Raw genomic sequence first — 21,123 nt, forward strand, 5'->3', positions numbered from 1 at the left:
TGCAGACGGCAGCAAATATCCTCTAGGAACCACAATCTCCTCCAGTCAGTTTCATCGGCTCTCCATATCGTCCAGCAGCTTGCTTCTTGCCCCTATGACGCTTCTTCCCTCCTTTGGCCGGTTTCACAACGGCTTCTATCTTGGAGATTTCTTGATGCTCTGCTCCATCTCCATCATAGTTCGTCCTTAATTGTGCCCCCTGCCCTTAGGATTAAAATGCAATACTTCACGCAGGCAGTATTGCCTCAAAAATGTCTGTATTCTACTCTTGTATGCACAGATGCAGAAATGTCCTTTTACATCCATTACTGCTATCATTGCCATCACAAAAGAAATGGATACAATAGAGAAATGGCACTTCATAATCAAATTACAGTCAGGTCACCAACAAAATCCAAAACAAAAAATGAACAATACTGAGATATCACAGTTAGTATACACGCCATCGCAGTGATGAAATTACTAAGAAAACCATTCCATACAACATATTAGTTTCCACTACGAAATTATATAAAATAATAATTTGAGTTACAAAATTGGTAAGTAGGACACGGAAGACATTTCCCTATACATTTGTTACAAACACACACACATGACATTGAAAACAAAAGATTCAGGCAATGCAAAATTGCTGAACATTGCACAAAAATACTGAAATACAGAAGGTACACGGAAGAATATAATAATTCTTAACGGTTAACATTTATTCATCAGTAATCTGTCAGACGACAGGTCCACAGTCTCTTCTGTCCCCAAGGTCTTCCAGCATCTTCTTTTGTCTTCTTCCTCGTCTTCTGGTCGCATACATGGTGTCTCTGTTTTCGGAAAGAGACTATCCAGGAAAAGTGATAATGTGGTAGTTTTTCCATATGCTTTCCACATCGCAGTACAACAGCCGTTCAAACCACTCTGGTCACGCCTGTTGCTATACGAACTTGAACCATCTCGTGAATCATTTGCTCTGTGCTTCAAGTCGCTGCTGATGACGCTGCTTCCGGCATCAGTTTTTGGTTTTTGGTGTCTCTCTTCGTCTGATGCCTACCCTTTGACCTGTTCAGCAAGGGAGGCCCTGCCATTAGCTACGCTACCGCTGGTATAGCTCTCAGGGTCCTTGGCATACTAAGACCCCCTCACCACGATAAGGTGGAGGCACCAAACGAGTGGGGTGTCTTCCTTGCGCAGGGGCCATGCTAATCTTCTCTGTATCGTTCCAATTTTAGTATATGTACCGCCGAACCCAAGGATTAAAACCAGCTACCCTTGCAGGAGAGATTCGACACCGAGGCTGTTCACTCTGAGGCGCTCGGACCTCGGCAACATCTTTCACTGCCGAGCGCCTCTTTCGTTTCCCTGGTTTCTAGCAAAAGAGGTATTAAGAGACGGACAATACTTCTTAATATGACCCATTTCGGAACACTTCCACCATCTTACAGCACGGCTGGCTAACAGACGGAGAGCTCTCACCAACTGCCATACTAACAGGTACATTGATAGAATCCTTCCAGTGATCAGGCAATTCTTCCTTATTTCAACAGAATTAATTAGCTTATGTATTTCAGAACGTAATATTTCACCCCCTGATTGAAAAAATTCAGCTGGAAATTGAACAATACCTGGCGATTTATACCTTTTCAATCCTGCAATAGGAATTTCAAACTCAAAAGGGCGAGGATCAGGTATTAACCTCTCAGCTGTATGTATTTCTACCTACCTAATATCATTGACCCTATATCCATTCAATAACTGAAGGAAATAGTTCTTCCATCTATTTAAATGTTGTGGGAATCTGCAAGCAGATCGCCATTCTCAACATTCACTAAGTTACAGCTAGGTTGGTAACCCCTGTTAAAGTTATTTATTCCTCTATACAAGTCTCCAATGTTTTTGTTCTTACTGTTCATTGCAACCTCATTAATTCACCCTTTTTTATTCATGAAATGCCTGCTAGTTTCAGGTATTATATTGTCCAGCTTATCCCAATTTATTTCGCTTGGATCCTATAAACACTGCATTTTGGCTTGTTTTCTTTGATCTAATAATTCTGAGCATCCTTCATCGAATCAGGGTTTACGTGCCTTCAATTCATAATAACCTAGACTCCTTTTATCAGAAAAGTTTATATGTTCCCTAATACTTTCCCAAGCTCTATTAATATCTTCCTCACTGCCTACGTTTTCCAAAGCTACGAACCTATTTGAGAATTCAACACAATATCGCACCTTATTTTTCACTCCGTTTAATTTCTTCAGATTGGACCTCTCCATATGAGATCTATGCGTTGTTTGTTTACTCCACTGTCACTATTTGTCACCCTCAGGTAGTGGCCAGAACCATAATCTACTGCCCTATATGATCGGACATCAAGTATAATTGAATGCCATCTCCTATCTACGAGTATAAAATATGATTAAATTGTTTTTGTGTCTTGCCATTAGGAGATATCCAAGTAAATTTATGAATTTTACCAGGTGGGAACATTGTAATTTGACAGTAAGATTTTTGGATGAGGCAAAGTTTACTACTCTAACTCCATTATCATTACTAATTCATGTAAACTCCCATTCCCAATTGTTGGTTTAAAAAAGCCTTCCCTACCTACTTAGGCATTGAAAACCCCTGACAGAATTTTCATATGGTTCTTCGTAAATTTATAAAACACATGTTCTACTTCTTCATAACACCTGTCCTTTATATCATAAATGTTATCTTCCGTTGTGACATGAACATTCAGAATCATGATATAACACCAGCTGCTTGTCACAGAACTTCAGATCTATTAGTGATCGTTATCAGACTTTGGTTGTTGTTTGTTTCTCTCAGCTTATTCTTTTCCATTGTTGGCACTTCTGTGGTTCTGGGACCCTTTTTTTCCTGCCTCATCCGCTGAATTCTTGCCAGGGCAGCCGGTCGTCATTGTCATTACAGGCTGTGTTTCCTTCTGCTTCTGATAGATCTTCTCTTTCTTCTGCTTCTCAGCTTTTATTGCTGCTTAGAATGTGAGGAGAATGGAATTGGATTGCCAAAGAAGTATGGGAATTGGGGCATATATGTAGTTTGGCGTGGTTCCTGCTTAGCGTATGAAGCTTTTTGTGGAGTGTCTGTTATATAATGAGAATATATTTCCGGTGCCTCTATCATTTGGTCAATGTTCATGTTGTATTTGGTCAAGGAGATTCTCTGTTGACCGCTCTCCTTGTGCATTGCGTGTGTTGATTTGAGTGAAGGTCACACAGACCAACAGTTTGATAATAATTTTCTTTATGGAATTACGTGGATATAAGTACATTTGTCAATAAATCTGTTCACAGAAGTACATTGTTCACTTTTCGCTTTACAGATGCTGCCAAACTTGCTATAAGCTCGGTTCTCTATTTCAATACAAATTCAAATTTATGTTACTCATATCAAATAACATATTAACTGGACGTTACCTCTTAACTAATTTTATCAATGAAATATTTTTATGGTTGCCTGGTCCTCAATTTTCCTTCCTTAGGCTATTACAGTCTTCATGCATGCCGTGGAATATTCTGGAAACGTATCTGTCTTATCTGTTATCCCAATCGCAGGATTCCGAATCCTAAATCCATTAGCAGTACATTCAACACATTAAGACAAACTGGTTCTCTCCCCAGCGTTCGTATACAATACGAACGAAATCCTCAACATGAATTGTGCGTAGAAGGAAACATTCTCGTTGCTGTAGAGCACAGTCCGCGTGCCAGTACAAGACGTCTAGCTCGGCGGTTCGGTGTTTCTCAGGCCATGGCGTGGAGGACTCTTCATGAGAACGGGCTGCATCCTTATTATTTACAGCAAGTACAACACCTACAACCGGAGACCGTGCTCTTCGTCTGCAGTTTGCAACTGGTTAAATGGAAATCGGCAGTTCTACCACTTGATAATGTTCTGCGACGAATGTACTCTGCAGACGAAGTAAGTTCGTAGCATAGACTCGCTCTCATGCGCTCACAGTGAACTACATCGGCCAAAAAGTGTCGGCCGGTCTCTACATTACGTGATTAGGAAGAGGCGTCTACACAGACTTGATTACGCGATGCAGTAGCTAACATTCATTTTCCTTTGTGATGAACGAATTCGTATCTCAACCTGTAGATCGTTTACACACAATAGTATTTCGTAGTTATCGTCTTGTCGGATAGTACATCATTGTATTAAACCAGATTATTCAATATCTCATCTTTTGATGCTATGCATGCAAAAGTTTGAGAAAGGCCTATACATTTCCAAATTAAATAAAACGATATTAAATACGGACCCGAAAGTGGATCCAGTTGAAAACTATATTGAATTTATTTACGTTCTATAAATTCTAAGCAGCAAAACTCATAAGTTACATACATTACGACAGATAAGTTTAGCTTTAAAAAACGTTATATAACACAATTTTACGTCATTCTTTTTAATATTGAAGTTTTCATTTACATGGTAGTAGAAATGACATGTAGATAATTCTCTTGCACTAACGTACACTATTCAGGATCACACTTCAAGTTTTTGCGTACTCTGTGGCAGATTATTAAGCACTTGAATGCCATTAAAGTGTATTACTTCTTGATATAATGAGAAATTTAATGAAGGTAGGCGAGAGTAATATTTCCAACTATTATTCATGTTACAGACATCGAAATTTAAATTTAATTTATCTTTGGATATCAATTGTAGAACACCATCATCAGTGCTTCCTTTAATATAAATTTTAAATTGATTCCAATGTATATTGGAATATAAGTAAAATTTATCATTTTTAATTATTTTCCAAAAGAGTGTACTCTCTAAATAAAGTCCAAGAAATTGTTTATGTAGTTATTTAGATATTGATTTATTAGCAAAATTAGTGAACAGATCAAATTGGTCGCTGCTTTTGATTGTGAATTGTACGTAATCTGTTTTATCAAAATTTAATGAGTATGTATTGACTTCAAACCTCCTATTTAAAGATACAAATACTCGTATAATATTTCTATCATTTTTTAAATCTTTAGACCTAAAGTTCTTATTTCTTATTTGTTTCATTCTGGTCCGTCACACTAATAATTACAAAGACAAAACAACTCCGTCCAGTGTGACTATTGAAGTTTTTACTACTTCAAAACTTAACACTCTTAAATGTTTCGGTCCCTATAGACTATCATCAGAGGGACATCGATACTTTTTGGAAAATTCTATCATAACGGGTGTTTTGAGTGTTAAAATACATACACATACTATGTTCGTTATACACAATATATATAAAGTCCAACTTTTTCACAACTATAGCACCTTTCTTGATATATTAAAGTTTTTAAACTTTGTTATTTAAATTAAAATTTATAAACCAAATAGTTTCGTGTCCCTGCTCCTATTGTCTTTCTTGACGGGGGGCTGAACTTGTGCCGCCTTAGTATCATCCTGTGTTTGTTAGCGGCGTGCTGTGTTGTTTTCACTGTGAAAGTGTTCAATATCCTATTACATAACTAATTCTAGTTCTAGAAATAATCTCTTAGAAATATCAGCTATTGCTAGGCAACAGCAATGTAAATCCATTTCCACGTCAATGAACCAAAAAGCAAAAATAGGAGAACTGTTGGAGCATAGAAACGCAACAAAGGAAAAACCATGGAAACGATGCCTTTCGTGCGGTTAGTCCCGGATTTGTACCAAGTAGACCAATACGTGGATCTGTCACTCCGGCAGTTGGAAATTGACCAGAGAGGTTACAGCAAGGGCGCCGCTTCCGTTGCTTCAAAAATCAGTGAGGATAACCGGCAGCAAACAAGTTCACTTCTATTTGCTTGCAGCGATCAGAATTCCATATTTATAGAAGAGGCGACAGAACAAATGGAGGAAATTGTACGTGCATTTGCAAGTTGGACAGTGCGGCAATCAGATTGGAGCTAAGGTAAAGATTTACACATGTTGTACTATATACTATGAGAGATATTAAAGACCCTTTAAAAGAATCGTCGTTCATATAATGTAGTAGGTTATTTGGGCGTGTTTAGCTTTGTCTTATTATGTTGTTGATTTTTTAATTTCGGTCCATTACGTTTTCTTTATTTATACATTTACATTTTTATTTATATAGATTATTACACATAATTTGCAGAATCTGCAGTAAAAATGAATGTTCAATAAGTAGTGGCTCGTGAATGTGTTATGCCCAGTGGCGTAATTCATGTACTTCTTTCTCTTTTTCACTTAGTTATCATTGTAAATCTTGTATTGGTGTTTTACTCAGGTCTCTCTGGTACAGAGACAACGATGTACCTTTCCATTGTACGTATAGTTTCACTAATGTCTAGTAGTTTCACTGCTAGAGTATTGGTTTGGTGTTTTAATTTTCTTAAGTTTTTAAAATTCCACTTCTTTTATCACTGAGCATTGTGGTGATTTGGATATCGTCATGAACCCTGTGGTTCTTTAAGAACAAAGGTGCATTCAGAAAGAATGGGACAGTTTTAGGTTAAAGGCGCTGGAGAATTTCGATGTTGGAATTTGATGCTGTGCCCAGAGCTAAATGCCATAAGTCTAGATAGGGTTTAGTGCTGGAGTTTGCTTTCTATTGATAGCGCTGATCTCCTTCCAAGTAGCCAGTTGAGCTGCTTATTTTGGATTAGATGTGTTTGCACATATCAGTCATCTGTCGAAATGCATGCCCACGTATTTCATTTCATTTTCCTGAGGTACATCAACATTTCCCAGTTGCACAGTCGGACATGTTTCGTCGCGTATGGCGAATGTAATATGTGTGGATTCGCTTCCATCTACTTTAATCCCCCATTTCTTCGCCCAATTGTCCAAGGTTTGCTGAGGGTGTTGCTGGAGCTCCATGTGTGGCTAGGATTCTTGTATCATGGGCGAAAGTAGCAGATTTTTGTCTGATGTGTGGAGTTCGTTTGTGTAGATAAGATATAGGAAGGTTCTTAAGAAAATTCCTTGCTACACGCCTGCTTCAGGTTTCCTTATGATTGCGATTTCGTTTCTGAATTCTTCTTTAAATAGTCTATCCATTAGATATGATTCTACTCTTCTGTAGAATGCATGGGGAAGAATTTTTTGTAATATTTTAAAACTCCTGGTTGCCATAATACAATATCTAATCCTTGTGAGATGCCTACTGCATCGGAGCGTCTGGTTCACTTTGGCAATGATCATTTTGTATTTCCTCGAGGAAATTCCCGGTTGGCACCTCTCATTGCGCATTGCGTGTGTTTGTCTGAGCGATGGTCAATAAGAGCAACAGTTATGATAACAGTTTTTCTCTATGAATGTACGTGGATATGAGTATATCTCTTAACCGTCTTCGAGGCCCATCTGTTGGACTACACTTCTTTTCTTTTGACCGCTTTTTACTCACTTTTGTTCGTTGGATGTCACTTACTTGTGTGGTCGCCTCGTCGCTGGCAGCTGGAGCTGCTGCTGGTAGGTTGCGGCTACGGCCACCTTATCTCTGCTCACCCATCATCCTTACCACATCCTCTTCTGGTTGTTAGGCAATTAGTAAGGAGTTGGATGCAGTAAACATAGTGGAATTCGTTTACAATCTTTGTGGAGCAAGGGAGAAGAATTGATAAAGAGATTCTGGTGGTCATGTGCTACTTCAAATTGATAGAAATGAGAAATCAGTCCCAGGAGCCATTAGCAGGGTCGTGCTCGGGGGGGGGGGGACTCTTTCTACTACGTAAGCAACACTTGTTCACAGAGACACTTTATTGTGCCGTTAATCATTGGTACACATTCAACTAGACTATACGTGTTCCTTTATGTGGGACTCGCACTGGTGCCTGTACAATTACTTAAACATCTTGCTTAAGTTTCCAAATGGATTTCTCCTATCTTAAATTTTACTCCAAGCTGAATCAGTAGTCAGCTGGTGGCTACACTCACGATTATTATAACCACTTACCCAATTTCACTTAACAAAATTTGTAGTCAAACTTGTGGTGATACAGATCTTGCGTCTGAGCAATTTGTGAGCTGGAATACAACTAACTTAACAGGATATCCTCTCATTAAGTCTATACGTTTCCTTATGATTGCGATTTCGTTTTTGAATTCATCTTGAAAAAGTATCTCCTTTCGATATGATCTACTATTCTGCAGAAGGCGTGGCGAAGAATTTTTCTGACTTTAAAAATTCCTGGGTGCCATAATATATCTAATACTTGTCAGATGTCTACTGCATCAGAGCAGTATTCTTTCTTTTTTCTAAAGTTCCTTGTATTATCTCAGTAATCCGTGTAGAGTGCCTCTGTCGAAAAAACTGATTGTCCAAGAGGATTAGGTTCTCTTGTAGTATCGGGCGTATTCTCTTCAGCATAGCTTTTTTGAAGATATTGCTCATTGTTAGGAGTAAGCTGATCAGTCTATATGATCTGGCCTTCTCTGGTTGTTTACCAGGTTTTGGGATCATTATGATCTGCGTGACTTTCCACTGAACTGAGAAATATCCCGTCCTAATAATTGCGTTGCGGACAGTTGTTACATAGACAATGTCTTTTCCTGGAATTTATTTCAATATTCTGCATGTAATTAGGTCATAACCATGGGCTTTCCTTGAATTGAGATTTTCTTGTATTGTGTTTTGAATTTCATTTTGTGTATGAAATTTGATTGTCTATGTATATGTAGTGTTTCCTTCAGCGCTTTGAGATTTCTATTTCGAGGTCTTCTTTTTGTGGCAATTCATTTGGTTTGAATGTTTTGCAAAAGTACCCGCTTTCTATTTATCACTTCGGGTCCAAGTCTGCTATGCTTTTCTGATTAGTGGGGTGCTTTGTGTCGGTTATTTCGAGTTTTTGTTGCCTTCCAGAATGAATAGTCGCTGTCAGATGTCGCCGTTAACCTTTCAAGTAATGTCTGGAATATCTCATCTTTGATCCCTTGTATTTGGTCTCTTAATTTTCTAGCCGCTTCTACTTAAATGCGTTTATCTTGGGGATGCCGGCCCATCTGCCTTCTGTTTAGTACTTGTTTCTCCTTAATGCCGTCCTTGACTTCTCATGGGTATTCTGGATATTCTGTTTGATGTTTGTCGCTGGTGTAGCGCTCCAAACTGCTCTGTGTATTGCGCTAGTAATTTCTGCAGTAGCCTCTTTCATGTCTTTCGCAGTTTGAGCAGGATGTTGAATAGTAAATTTTGTTCGACTCACTTGCCGAAACAAGTCCCGTGTAAGACTCTTACATGAGTCTACTGCTCTCCGACAATAGACTTGGCGTCCAACATTTACGACACCTGAATTAAAGAAACCACCATTTGGCAGTAACTACATGGTTACCCAGCCGCGGCAACATCTACAGCTACAAATGACGTCATCAAAGTAAAAGGCCCCCAAGCTAGGCTACATCATCATGTCAATCAACGAAGCAGCTACAAGGCGACTTTCGAAGTGCGGCTCCGTCAACCTTAACCGGACGAGGTGGCGGTTATAGCACCTAACATGGAAACCTTGGCTATTATACTCGAAAGCACATTATTATCGTGACCAAATCAAGGGGTATGAGATGGATGGGATATGTAGCGGGCAGGAGGAAAATAAAAAATGCATAAAAGTTTATTCAGAAATGGATATTAAATAAATAGGAAGTGAATATATGTAATACAAGCAACTAGATAATTACAGGAATCAGTAGCGGATTCTTGTGACCATAGAAATATATTCCTATTTTCAATTCCCACAGAAGTAGAGAAATATCTTAACAAACTAAGCAAATAACAGCTTCGCAACAAGTATCTTCCTCCATGGAGGTACTTAGTTCTAGGAAGCTAATAACAACTTCAGTCGCAGGTTGCAGGATCTACAAAAAGCCCAGGCTGCCACTTGCTTTTAGGCTGGTTTCTTCCATGGCTTGTTCTTCGGCCCTGAAGTTCAAAGCGACATCTTACTCGAAAACGTCGGTTGACTTTCAACGGACTGCACGGCGCTACATGCCGTTTGGTTGTTATTGTTCAAATCTGCTGTATATTCACTCTTCATCTAACTACGCTTCCTTTTTATAATATTCTTCTGTATAGAGATGAAAGGTGGCTGTTCCCTGGTTGGCAGAAAAATCAGTTTTTTATGTGTTCTGGGGAGTTAATATATTTGTAAGAAGAGAATGGACGCCAGACAAGCTTCGATTTGCAGACAAGCTTTGATTTGTGTGTCGCTGTAATTAGTCATAAGGATTTATAGGAGGTAGATATGTTTGTTTAGGTGCTGGTAAAGAACTTTTTGTAAATGTACGAAGCTGATTTTGTTACGATAGATAAAAATGTTTATAAATGTAAGTGTTTAGAGATAGAATTCTGAATGGAATTCGATTTCTAAAGAAGTTTAGGAGACTTTAGGCACCGTCATATAAGATATTCACTAATGAGAACTAGAATGGAACTTTTGATACACACAAGAAATTTGTTAGTCTTTGTGGAGAATTGTGTTAGTCCTTTTATTTTGTTTAAGATAAGGCTATATTATGCTTCCTCGTAAGGGTATTTTTGTGTACGTGTCATGAAAAATAATGGAAAAATGTGTGCAACATCTCCGCTTATTGTTATAATATGTCTTGAACAATGGTGTAACGCGGTGTAGCGATCAAACTGACTGCGATGACGAGGAGATACCGTTTAAATTCACGATGGTGCGGAGCAAGGGATGCTCTCTGCCTGTGTTCAAACACAAGGAACTAATCACAAAAGTCAGTTTAAGAGGGAAGAAGCTAGAGACTGACACATCCGAAATTCGGATGACAGACAACTACAAGAGGGATCACTGGAAGTAAACTGAAATTCATGGTAGCTCCGGTGACGGTATTTATGGTAGGAAAATTTGTACTCACGGATTTTGAGAGTTCGTCTAGAGATGGGAGTAATGTGACATGTTGGGGGTTGATGTACTCAAGATATATGGAGGCACATGTCGATTTGGGAACCAGTACATCCGTCCTGTGACGAACGCGTCATCGAGTGTGAGGGAAAGTGGTGAAGATAGACACTAGTCCACCGACAGGGACGCCCGCTGCCGAAAATTGTCGAGAACGGGACTGATCACCCCGGGATCGACATTTTAGGGCGAACTGACGGCAGATCCATCCCAGGTTCGAACCCGGGAGAATCCGACATTGATTGCTGGAACGTTGCGGCTCAAGAGCTAATCATCACCCTCCACTCATTGTCTGAGGGACAGAGAAAATAGAAAAATGTTACGGGATGCAGTTGCAGTTGAAATATCAATTGAGCCCCTTGGAGCATGTACGCCGGATGCGTATGTGGCTCGGTAGCGAGCCGAGTTTTTGCTCCAGAGGTTGGAGGGCCTAGAGAAAGGGATGCCTAGGCTTAGGAAATATGAATTGTGGTACCAGTGTAATTAGTGGGTTTGTAAAGAGAGCACAAGTGTCCTGCTTAGTACAACGGATGTCGTCACGTTCGGAGAGGTGACGCCCTTCCGATTAATAGGAGATGAGACGCCAGCTAGAGGAGATCCTGGTTAAGGGAATTATTATCTCTAATGAGTCGCCGTGGTTGGCGCCCGTGTTAGTAGTACACAGAAGTCACCTGAGGAACCCCAACAATATAGGTTTTGCATTGAATATACGAGATTTGAATTTGGTAGCGAGGACATCAGGGGAATTAATAGCTTACAGTCTGCAAGTACATGGATCTTGGCTCTAATTAAAGATAAGCAGCAGTGCCCAAGATTTTTCTCAAAAGAACACGGAATAATAAATTTCGTAAATTTAACTTGACCTGTCTTATAGAACTGTTTCAATATGGCACAAGCAATTCATTCAAATGAGCCATTTCAAGAAAATTACCTATAATTGGGCTTACTGTGAATTAGTCCATTGCAACTGGGCACGAAGAACAGTTTCCATATAATACTGGTGCTGTAACATGTCACCCTTATTTTAACATTTGAATAATACATATATATCACTCAATTGTCAACTTCCTCCTCCTCGTCAAACTCTAAATCCTCATGGGCAGTTGCCTCCTGGTGCTGCTGGTACTCAGACACCAGGTCATTCATGTTTGATTCGGATTCGCTGAACTCCATCTCGTCCATGCCCTCAGCGGTGTACCAGTGCAAGAAAGCCTTGCGACTGTACATGGATGTGAACTGCTCTGAGATACGCTTGAACAGCTCCTGGATAGCAGTCGAGTTAGCAATGAAGGTTGCAGACATTTTGAGTCCTCTGGGTGGGATGTCACAAACAGCAGTCTTCACGTTGTTAGGGATCCAGTCAACGAAGTTGCTGCTGTTCTTGTTCTGAATGCTCAGCATCTGTTCATCAACTTCTTTCATTGACATGCGTCCTCTGAAGACAGCAGCAACTGTGAGGTAACGGCCATGACTTGGATCGCAGGCAGCCATCATGTTTTTGGCATCAAAAATCTGTCGAGTCAGTTCTGGTACTGTCAGTGCTCGGTACTGTTGGCAACCACGGGAGGTGAGAGGTGCGAAACCTGGCATGAAGAAGTGAAGACGTGGGAAAGGGACCATGTTGACAGCAAGTTTCCGGAGGTCGGCATTCAGCTGACCTGGGAACCTCAGGCACGTTGTCACACCGGACATTGTGAGCGAGATTAGATGGTTCAGGTCACCATATGTGGGAGTCTTGAGTTTCAGTGTCTTGGAGCAAATGTCATAGAGGGCCTCATTGTCAATGCAGAATGTGTGATCAGTAAATTCAACAAGCTGATGGACAGACAGTACCGCATTGTAAGGTTCAACGACAGTTTCCGATACCTTTGGTGTAGGTATAACAGAGTATGAGCATAACATCCTATCTGGATATTCCTCAATGATCTTGGACAGAAGTAATGTTCCCATGCCAGAACCAGTTCCACCTCCCAAGGAGTGGGTCAGCTGGAAACCCTGCAGACAGTCACAACGGTCCGCTTCTATTCTTATCACATCCAACACAGAGTCGACAAGCTCAGCACCTTCAGTGTAGTGACCCTTGGCCCAGTTGTTGCCAGCACCACTCTCACCAAAAATGAAGTTGTCGGGGTTGAAAATTTGACCGTAAGGCCCCGATCTGACAGAGTCCATTGTGCCAGGTTCAAGATCCACCATTATGGCCCGGGGTACATAATTTCCACTGGATGCTTCATTGTAGTAGACATTGATTCTCTGAAGCTGAAGGTCGGAGTCACCATGGTAGGCACCAGTTGGGTCGATACCGTGCTCGTCAGAGATGTCCTCCCAGAACTGAACATAAAGAAATATAAGATAAGCTTGAGGTCCACCAAAGTAGTCATTCATAAATCTAAAAATATTCTCATTTGTCGATGCATTAAACTCTCTTTTGCTAATTTTTGCCCATGGGCTTGAGACAGCCATAGCTGTTAGTATCCTAATGTTGCCTTTTTTCCAGAGAATATATCCCTTTTCTTTCATGTTGTCGGGAGCCAGTATATTATGCGGCAACATTACGATACTAACATGGCGAGCCAATGCAGCAAACAGTAGAAAGAAGTGATGAAGCTTGGGAGTGGTCTGTTGCAGTAAAAAACACGAAATTACTAGCAGCTTATATAACATTTTAAAATGTCGTTTTTAAATCGTTTTAAATCGTTTTTAAACATCTATTTTTGGATTTAGGATCACCTAATTTTCAAATTCGGTTTAACATGTTATTGACCGCCTCTATGGTCTAGGGGTCAGAGTCTCTAGCTACAGATTCAGAGGTCCGGGTTCGATTCCTTCCGCTACCTGATTTTCTGAGAAGTAGTTGGTCTGGAACGGGTTCTACTCAGCCTCGTGAACATATGTGAGGACCTATTTCAAGGAAATATGGGCTCAAATCTAGAAACTCGAGATTAACGGCCGTGGCGATTCGTTGTGCTGACCACAAGACACGGAAAAGTTAGCACTAACTTCGCCGACAAGCAGCGGTCGTTTGTTAATATAGTTCGCTTGGGGACTACAGGCCACGGAGTTTTAATATATTATGTTTAAGACTTTATCATATGTACGATTTTTATTCTTATTTTATTGTACTTTATTGTTAATTGTAACCAAAGTCCAGTCCCAGTTTTGTCTACTTTCTGGATTAAAGAGAAATTAACTTGTAAGACACATTTATGAAATGGGAATATTAGCGTTGCAATTCGGTAATACGTGTAGTATGTGAAAAAATTGCAGCGCCTGAAGATAACCCAATTGAGGTCGAAACATATAGTGCGTCCTATATAAAGTAATGTAACTTATATTACTTCCAACGCTGCGACAACGAATACAATGGAAACTGCTGAGTTACCACAGCGACAAATCGAATACCGACAGACCGTTGCTAGGAATAACCGTGGCAACGGTTTATTGAAACCGTGGAACTGCAGTATTCCCTCTGTTTCCATAAATCGTTGCCACAGTTATTCCTAGCAACGGTCTGTCGGTCTGTTGCGTGTTGCCTATGTAATGCGACGGTATTTTGGCGTTGACGGTAAATACATATGTCTTCATTAAACATTTTCAGACTACTTGGAAAACCCAATTCTAGGCAACGCCCGAAATATGTGAACGAATCAACAGAACCGGCGTCGCAAGATGTGTTTTCTATGTGGTTTGCATATATCCATTGCTAGGTAACGGGACAATGAACACGAATTCTTCAAAACAGAAAACTGTGCTTTCCGTGGGGATAGTGGCAAAGGCTCATTTTGAGGACAGTCGACGCTACAAGCAGTTCAGTTGAGTTCAGTGCCCAACTGTGGAGTGTTAACCAGCGGATAACGGAAGCTGAAGAATACGCATTTAGTCAAAAAGGCCCAGTTAATTCTGATGTACTGCTTTCCTTTCTGGAAATGATTTTCGAGCCCAATCCTAGTATATGCAATCCAGAGATCATACTTCCTCTTTAGACATAATACATAGCCTTCAACATCTCCCAACCCTATAGGCCTTAACGGCCTGGTACAGGGATAGCTTTACTTACTTTACATGATAAATTAATCCGCATATATCGTGACCAAAGACCCAACCATATTATTTCATTCATTTCATCAGTAATCTGTCATACGACAGGTCCACAGTCTCTTCCAAAACACTTCCTCCACTTAATGCGATCTACACCTTTCTCCTTCAAATAAAAAAATCCTCTTCTGTCCCCAAGGTCATCCAGCATCTACTTACGTCTTTTTCCTCGTCTTCTGGTTGCATACATGGAAATTACTACGTGTACTAAAGGTAAAGTTGTCCCTCTACTTATCTAAGAAAGCTATGAAGGAGTATGGGGGAGTGGAATTAGAGACCCATGTTTTCTTGACCTCGGCACAAGTTTCAGGTTAGTGGTCAGCTTCACACCCCGCCTGCTTTGTTCCCGGGGAGAAAGTCGCCGGTACCCATTTCATAGGAGGTTACGTGCACCCTGGATCAGGTCTGGACGATGTGAAGAGAAAATTCTTGACCACACCGAGACTCGAACTCCGACCACACGGTCATCCAGCCAGTAGCTATACCGACTGCGCTATCCCGGCTCACAATTACTATTAAAAGGACTTCAGATGTGTTATACATTCAGCCTGTGTAAATCCTTACTTTGGCACCGATCTGATTGCCGCACTGGCCAACCTGGAGATGTATGATTTCTCTCATTTTGTTCTGTCGCCTCTTCTACGAAGCTATTGAAGCTAATGAAGAGTTGATTATGTTACGAAAGACGGTCAGTCGTACTTATATAGATAAGGCACGTACCGCTTAGAGGACATCGTCCCCGTGGGTTAGGTTGTGGCTTTACTTATCAGCGGTTCCTTTATTGCTGCGTGTTGATTCATTGCCGTGGAAACGTAATTAGTTTGCTTTACCTACCAACGGCTCTCTTCTTGCTTTCATGTAGAAATACAAGAGACTTGAGGTTTTCATGACAGTGTTATGACTTCTGGAATGTGAAGCCGTGTAGTCTGGCAAGAGTTATTGATACTTCAGAGGAACGTACTGCCTGTATCTTCACTTGCAGGCTTGTCTTAATATTCGAGCCTGGAAATGGAGGCAGTACATTCCTCCAAAATATCAATAATTTCTGCAGACTTCGAGGACCAACGAGCAACAATGATGGACATTCTGTCCATGAACAGCAGAAAAGAAAACCCAAAGTCAGTTGCAGAGCTCTTACGACTAGAGAAAAAGGATTTCTGCAAGGCGTCTGTTGCTTCATTAACAATATTCTTATATTTATTTGAAAATAGATATGTAAGAAAAGAAAAAGAAGTAAATGCACAAAATAATAATAGTTAAAACACGGTTCCGAGGCAGATCATAAAGAGACGACCATTGCTAGACAACGACTCAGTAACTATGTTTCCCATACAAGGAATAGTGAATACCTCGTTGCCTAGGCAGCAATTGCAAACACGTAAACGTGACAACGCATACATTGTCTGACGTTACCACGGGAATGACAGCCACAGCTACTGCAATTCCCACAGCAACGAATCCCTTTATGGTATCTTCTGGTCCGTCCGAATGTGGAAATTAAGAGACAAAACCTGCGAGTCCTAGGAGGCGACAAAAAGGGAAGTCTCAAATCTGACGAAGTAAAATATGAGCACGAGTCCCAAGGGGCTCGGACCGAAAAAGATTGTGCTGGCAAGGGCCAGCAGCATATACAAAAGACAGACTAGTCCTCTCGTCAGAGAAGGCGCCCCACAAAAACAAGACAGTAACTGTCAAAGAGTAATAAATATCTGATCATGATCCTCGCAATGTGACTTTTACTTTTACTTTGAAACAAATGGAGGATGGGTCGAATACCTCCACCGTGACCCGGCGAGTAGTAGGAGGCGACGAAAAGGGAGACAGCAAAATACGGTAGCGAGTCCCTAGGGACTCGGACCCGAGAAATACTGCGCTGGCAAGAACGAGTAGCATGTACAAGTGATAGATCCGTCTTCTCGTCAGAGAGGGCACCCCACAGAAACAAGATCGTAACTGCCAAAGAGTAATAAATATTTGGTCATGAGCCCCAGATGGGGCTTGACACCAAGAGAATCATACGGAACACACAAATAGAGTGTGGGAGGGGAGATAATGTGCTTCTATTTACATTGAGGCGGGGTATGAGCAAAGGAAGGGAGTATTTTTGTGGTGTTGAAGAAGAAGAAGAAGAAGAAGAAGAAGTGGGTGTGGTAGTGAGAGACACTACATGGGGGGGGGGTTCATAAACTATGTCTCCGATTTTGCAGGTTCCCAGGCAGTGTCCGCTTGTCTTTCTGGTATAGATAGAGCAAATAATCGCATTTTTTATATATTGTAACGTGTTTACGTTACCGAAGACGCCGTAGAGATGGTTAATTGGTTTATTTAACGATCTACAAATAACGGCTACAATTAATTATCTCGCAGTTGCGGGGTTTCACACTTTATAACCCTAAGCGCATTAATCTGTTAACACTGTTGCGGGGTTTCACGACTTATAACCCTATGCGCAAATCAGTTCACTCTGTCTTCAGTAGTAACACGTTGACAGTAGGGGAGCTTTGTATCACTGTATCACACGCTCCCAATTACACAATTACACACACGTCCGGATCTTCTTTCCGCGACGGCTGCTATACTCCAACTTGTAGTCGGCTGGCTGTTACTTTATAACTCGGAATGTCTTCGGCGGTAGCCACACTGGAACTCGAACTCGAACTNCGAGGAAAACCACCTTGGTCGAGGTGGCCGGTCGCAGGACCTTCCGGATGCAAACTGACTTCTAGCCGGCAGTCCGGCATTAAATGCGCGAACCCTAACAATAGACCTTATCTGTGCTGTTGCTTTATTTTAAAACTTTACACGCCTTTCTACATTTTCTTTTCATACTTTGGATGAGTATCAAACATTTGCGTATCATATTTTCAAAGGGTTGTAACTGTTTAAGTATTGATAAATTTAGATCTATATTGTGGGGTGGCAAATGTTTGTTGCTCATCCAATGACAGGATTTTATGACTATAATTCTTTTTTTTTTTATCACATCTTCTTTTCTTGTCCAGCATAGGTGATTGTTGGTAGATGTGGTCGAGGTTGTACTGGGCGTTTGTGGAGTTTCAATCATCCGATTACCTGTAAAGAGATCTTAGAGCTGATTATCTTGCAAACAGATGTAACCGTTCACCATAATTTGGTGCACCTTTTGTATTAATTAAATCTATATTAAGTTAAGATTGCAAAAATACAAACAGAGGTACCCGGCAGATAGTCAACTTTTACAGGCAGAAGGGACATAGTTCAAGTTTTGCTATGTGGACAGGAAGTGACATCTGGTACATTTCCTGGAATTCTGGCAGTTTCAGCAGAGTCGGAAAGTCTTTGAGAAGTTGAGAGCTGACAGCTCGGAACAGCGATAACTTAAAAGTGGGACGACCGGAGCCTCATACCCTGATCATAATGCATCAAGGGGCTGTCAACCTTAGCGTCAGGTCAGCATCTGCCAGAATCACATAGCAAAGCAACATGATTAGAAATTCACAAATTCAGGGAAACTCCTATTTTGAAAACTTAACCAATGGCAAAAGTCTGAAGTGGTGTATGTGATTGTAGCGTAAGGTTCTTCCTGCCCTGCCTGAACCAGGCCCGTATAAGACCCCGGGATAAGAACTCACCTCTACCAGTTACAGAGCAGAACCCAGATACTCCCGTCTTTCCCTACTTACGAGACACCTAAGGGTGTACAATAAGCGAACTCCCGCCTACCAGCACCAACAACCACAATTCTCCTCCCTTCCCACCTAACGTCTCGCCATCCACGAGAAGAGGGAGGAGGGCAGTAACTCCAGTGGAGGAGTCCAGACACGGGGTGCGGGTGAGCCGCAGCACCGGAAGAAAGAGATACAGGTAAAGGAACTAATAAGTGACGCAAAGTCGGGAAATAGGCAGTCACGAGTGGAGCCCAATGTAAGGGCGAGAAGACGACCGGTGAGAAGTTGAGCCCAACGTAGGGACAACTAAGAGATCGGTAAGAATTTCGTCCATGTTATATAAGATGAGCCTCAGGGGGCCTAAGTCAATGAAAGAAATATATGGCCTGCGTCTTGAGAGGCTTCAAGTTTCCAGCACTCACACGTCTCAATGGCACCGAGGCCTCGCTGCAGGTTTCTGAGAACATAGCACTTTTTGCAGTCTGTCGCATCTATGCAAGTGTCATCAGCAAAGAGACCTAGACAGACACCAGGTGTTGGGGCCTATCGGTTATATACAGACCGTAAAACGTGGGGAACGGGACGGAACCTTTTGGCAACCCTGCTTGTATATCTCTTGGTGTAGGTATTTCACCTCCGACCGAAACTCTGAATATTCCCTGAGATAAAAAGGAGCTAATAAGCTTGATTATGTATAAAGGTAAGGGTAACGCTAGCCCTATAAGGGGCCGTGAAGGCCCATAGGGTTGTGAGACGTCGAGACTCCCACATTTTCTCTAGAAATTCGGCTCAAGAGATGGGGGTAAGTTTGTCAGCCTTATGCGCCGACCTCTTCATTATACTAATCAAGAATTGTAATTCTGACAATTTATATAGCAAGCCAACGTGATATGTTGTACCATAGACGTTTACAATATTTAAGAATACCAAAGCCGTAGATATGGTGTTGTTAAATTTTAATGACGTGGTCCGTAAGCCTCAAATATCGAAGGGTCGTGCTATAGCGGGCACGGAAAACAAAGTGGCTTGCATTAAACAGGCCTTTTTTTTAAATTTGCCTTTGGACTATTTTCCTAATAACTTCCTGGAAGACCTTGCCTCTTGCGAACAAGAGGCTATAATTAGGATTAACTATTATAAGGTCGAAGATGGGATTATGTACGTCTGTCATTCATTTTGCAGCTTCTTTTACTCAGGTCACATAAATGAAAATGTTCAACTGTAGTAAGTAGACGACTTTTCCTTCAGTTTCATTATCTCCAGAACCATATGTGGGCCTCAAATCAAATACATGTTGAGCATATTTTGAAGTTTGTTCTGTTGCCGTAAAACCTCTCTCTGACTCTGTGGGATAAGGGTGGCCGTATCTGCTCTCTGTGAAAAGTTATGGTGGACGCAGCTGCTCGCTGTGAATAGTTAAGGTGGACTGAGCTGCTCTCTGTGAATCGCCTTTCAGCGACTCCGAGGAAGCAGACGATGACGTAGCCTCACCTTTGTAATAGTTGTCTTGGGCGCAACCCAGTCGAGGAACATGAGACTATCACAGGGCCGTTAAGTGGGCCTTGGTTCCAACAAGGCAGCCAACGAAACACAGGACAAACTTATGAACACTTCTACTTTATTTAATTCAGATAGTTACATTATTAGTGACAAAACCACGACAAACTTATGAACAATTATACTTTATTTAATTAAGATATATACATTATTAGTGACACTTGGATAGGACTACATGTAGTCCTTTGTTCCTCTTTCGAGGAGAGACACTTGCACGCGTCTTTACGAGTTAAGGAGTTAGGCGTTGTCTGTCTGAACAAAGAACGTCACTAGCTGCTTAGCATGACATCATCCAGTAACTGGAGTTTCTGATTGGGTATAGCCCGGGACGTACCGGGCTAACTAAATTATGTAGCTCATATCATGTTTTACTGAACAGAGGGAGAGCCACTAAATTATCAGCTCCATAAGAAGTCATGCGACGTGGAATCATTCCCACTTAATGTATGGCTTATAGCGTAATACAGCGTGTGATTTACGCAATTCCATGCATTCATAATTTAAGTCTTGCAAAAAATACAGTAGTTATATATAAAAAATTAATGTATACATAAATTAGGCGAAGTATATTATTAAAAAGGAGTAATAGGTTACAGTTCATTAGTCCTTATATCTTGAATATGCTCTCCATAACGATCCTTGAATATAATCCTGTTTTTAATAAAGTATCTTATTATATAATCATTACATTTTTGTTGGTATACACAATATCCTTTAAGTAAAGTAAAGGTATTCTTGTAACAGGCCGTGGAGGCCCATAGGGTTGTGAGACGTCGAGGCTCCCACAGTTTCTAGAAAATCGGATCATCAAAGAAGGTTGTCAGCCCTACGCGCCGTCCGCCCTTTACCCCGAAGAACATTCCAAGAATATTCCTGGTACTCATTTCGGTTAGAGGCTGAGTCGACCCCAGGGCCATAGTGCGGCTGGAAGGATTAGGTAAATTGAAAAATCCAATGAC

At 41.0% G+C, this 21,123-nt stretch overlaps 1 protein-coding gene and 1 pseudogene across 1 annotated transcript; both read right to left on the bottom strand.

The window, feature by feature from the left end:
* Positions 1 to 1,138: 1,138 nt before the first annotated feature.
* Positions 1,139 to 1,237, bottom strand: LOC111865610 (annotated as a pseudogene).
* A 10,491-nt stretch (positions 1,238 to 11,728) lies between these two features.
* On the bottom strand, positions 11,729 to 15,610 carry LOC111865604 (tubulin beta-1 chain). Its single transcript, XM_023853779.2, has 2 exons — positions 15,525 to 15,610; positions 11,729 to 13,196 (listed from the first exon to the last, which is right to left on the bottom strand). The coding sequence occupies exons 1-2, from the start codon at positions 15,579 to 15,581 to the stop codon at positions 11,919 to 11,921; spliced, it is 1,335 nt and encodes a 444-aa protein (XP_023709547.1). The 5' UTR covers positions 15,582 to 15,610; the 3' UTR covers positions 11,729 to 11,918.
* Positions 15,611 to 21,123: the final 5,513 nt, after the last annotated feature.

Source organism: Cryptotermes secundus, unplaced genomic scaffold (genome assembly GCF_002891405.2).
Source record: "Cryptotermes secundus unplaced genomic scaffold, Csec_1.0 scaffold1706, whole genome shotgun sequence".
NCBI classification, from domain to species: Eukaryota; Metazoa; Arthropoda; class Insecta; order Blattodea; family Kalotermitidae; genus Cryptotermes; species Cryptotermes secundus.

Excerpts from the sequence above, each read along its gene's own strand:
- LOC111865604 (XM_023853779.2), bottom strand. The coding sequence starts at position 15,581 with ATGAGAGAAATCATACATCTCCAGGTTGGCCAGTGCGGCAATCAGATC. Across the intron at positions 13,197-15,524 it reads GCAATCAGATCGGTGCCAAA|TTCTGGGAGGACATCTCTGA; the intron begins GTAAGGATTTAC and ends CTTTATGTTCAG.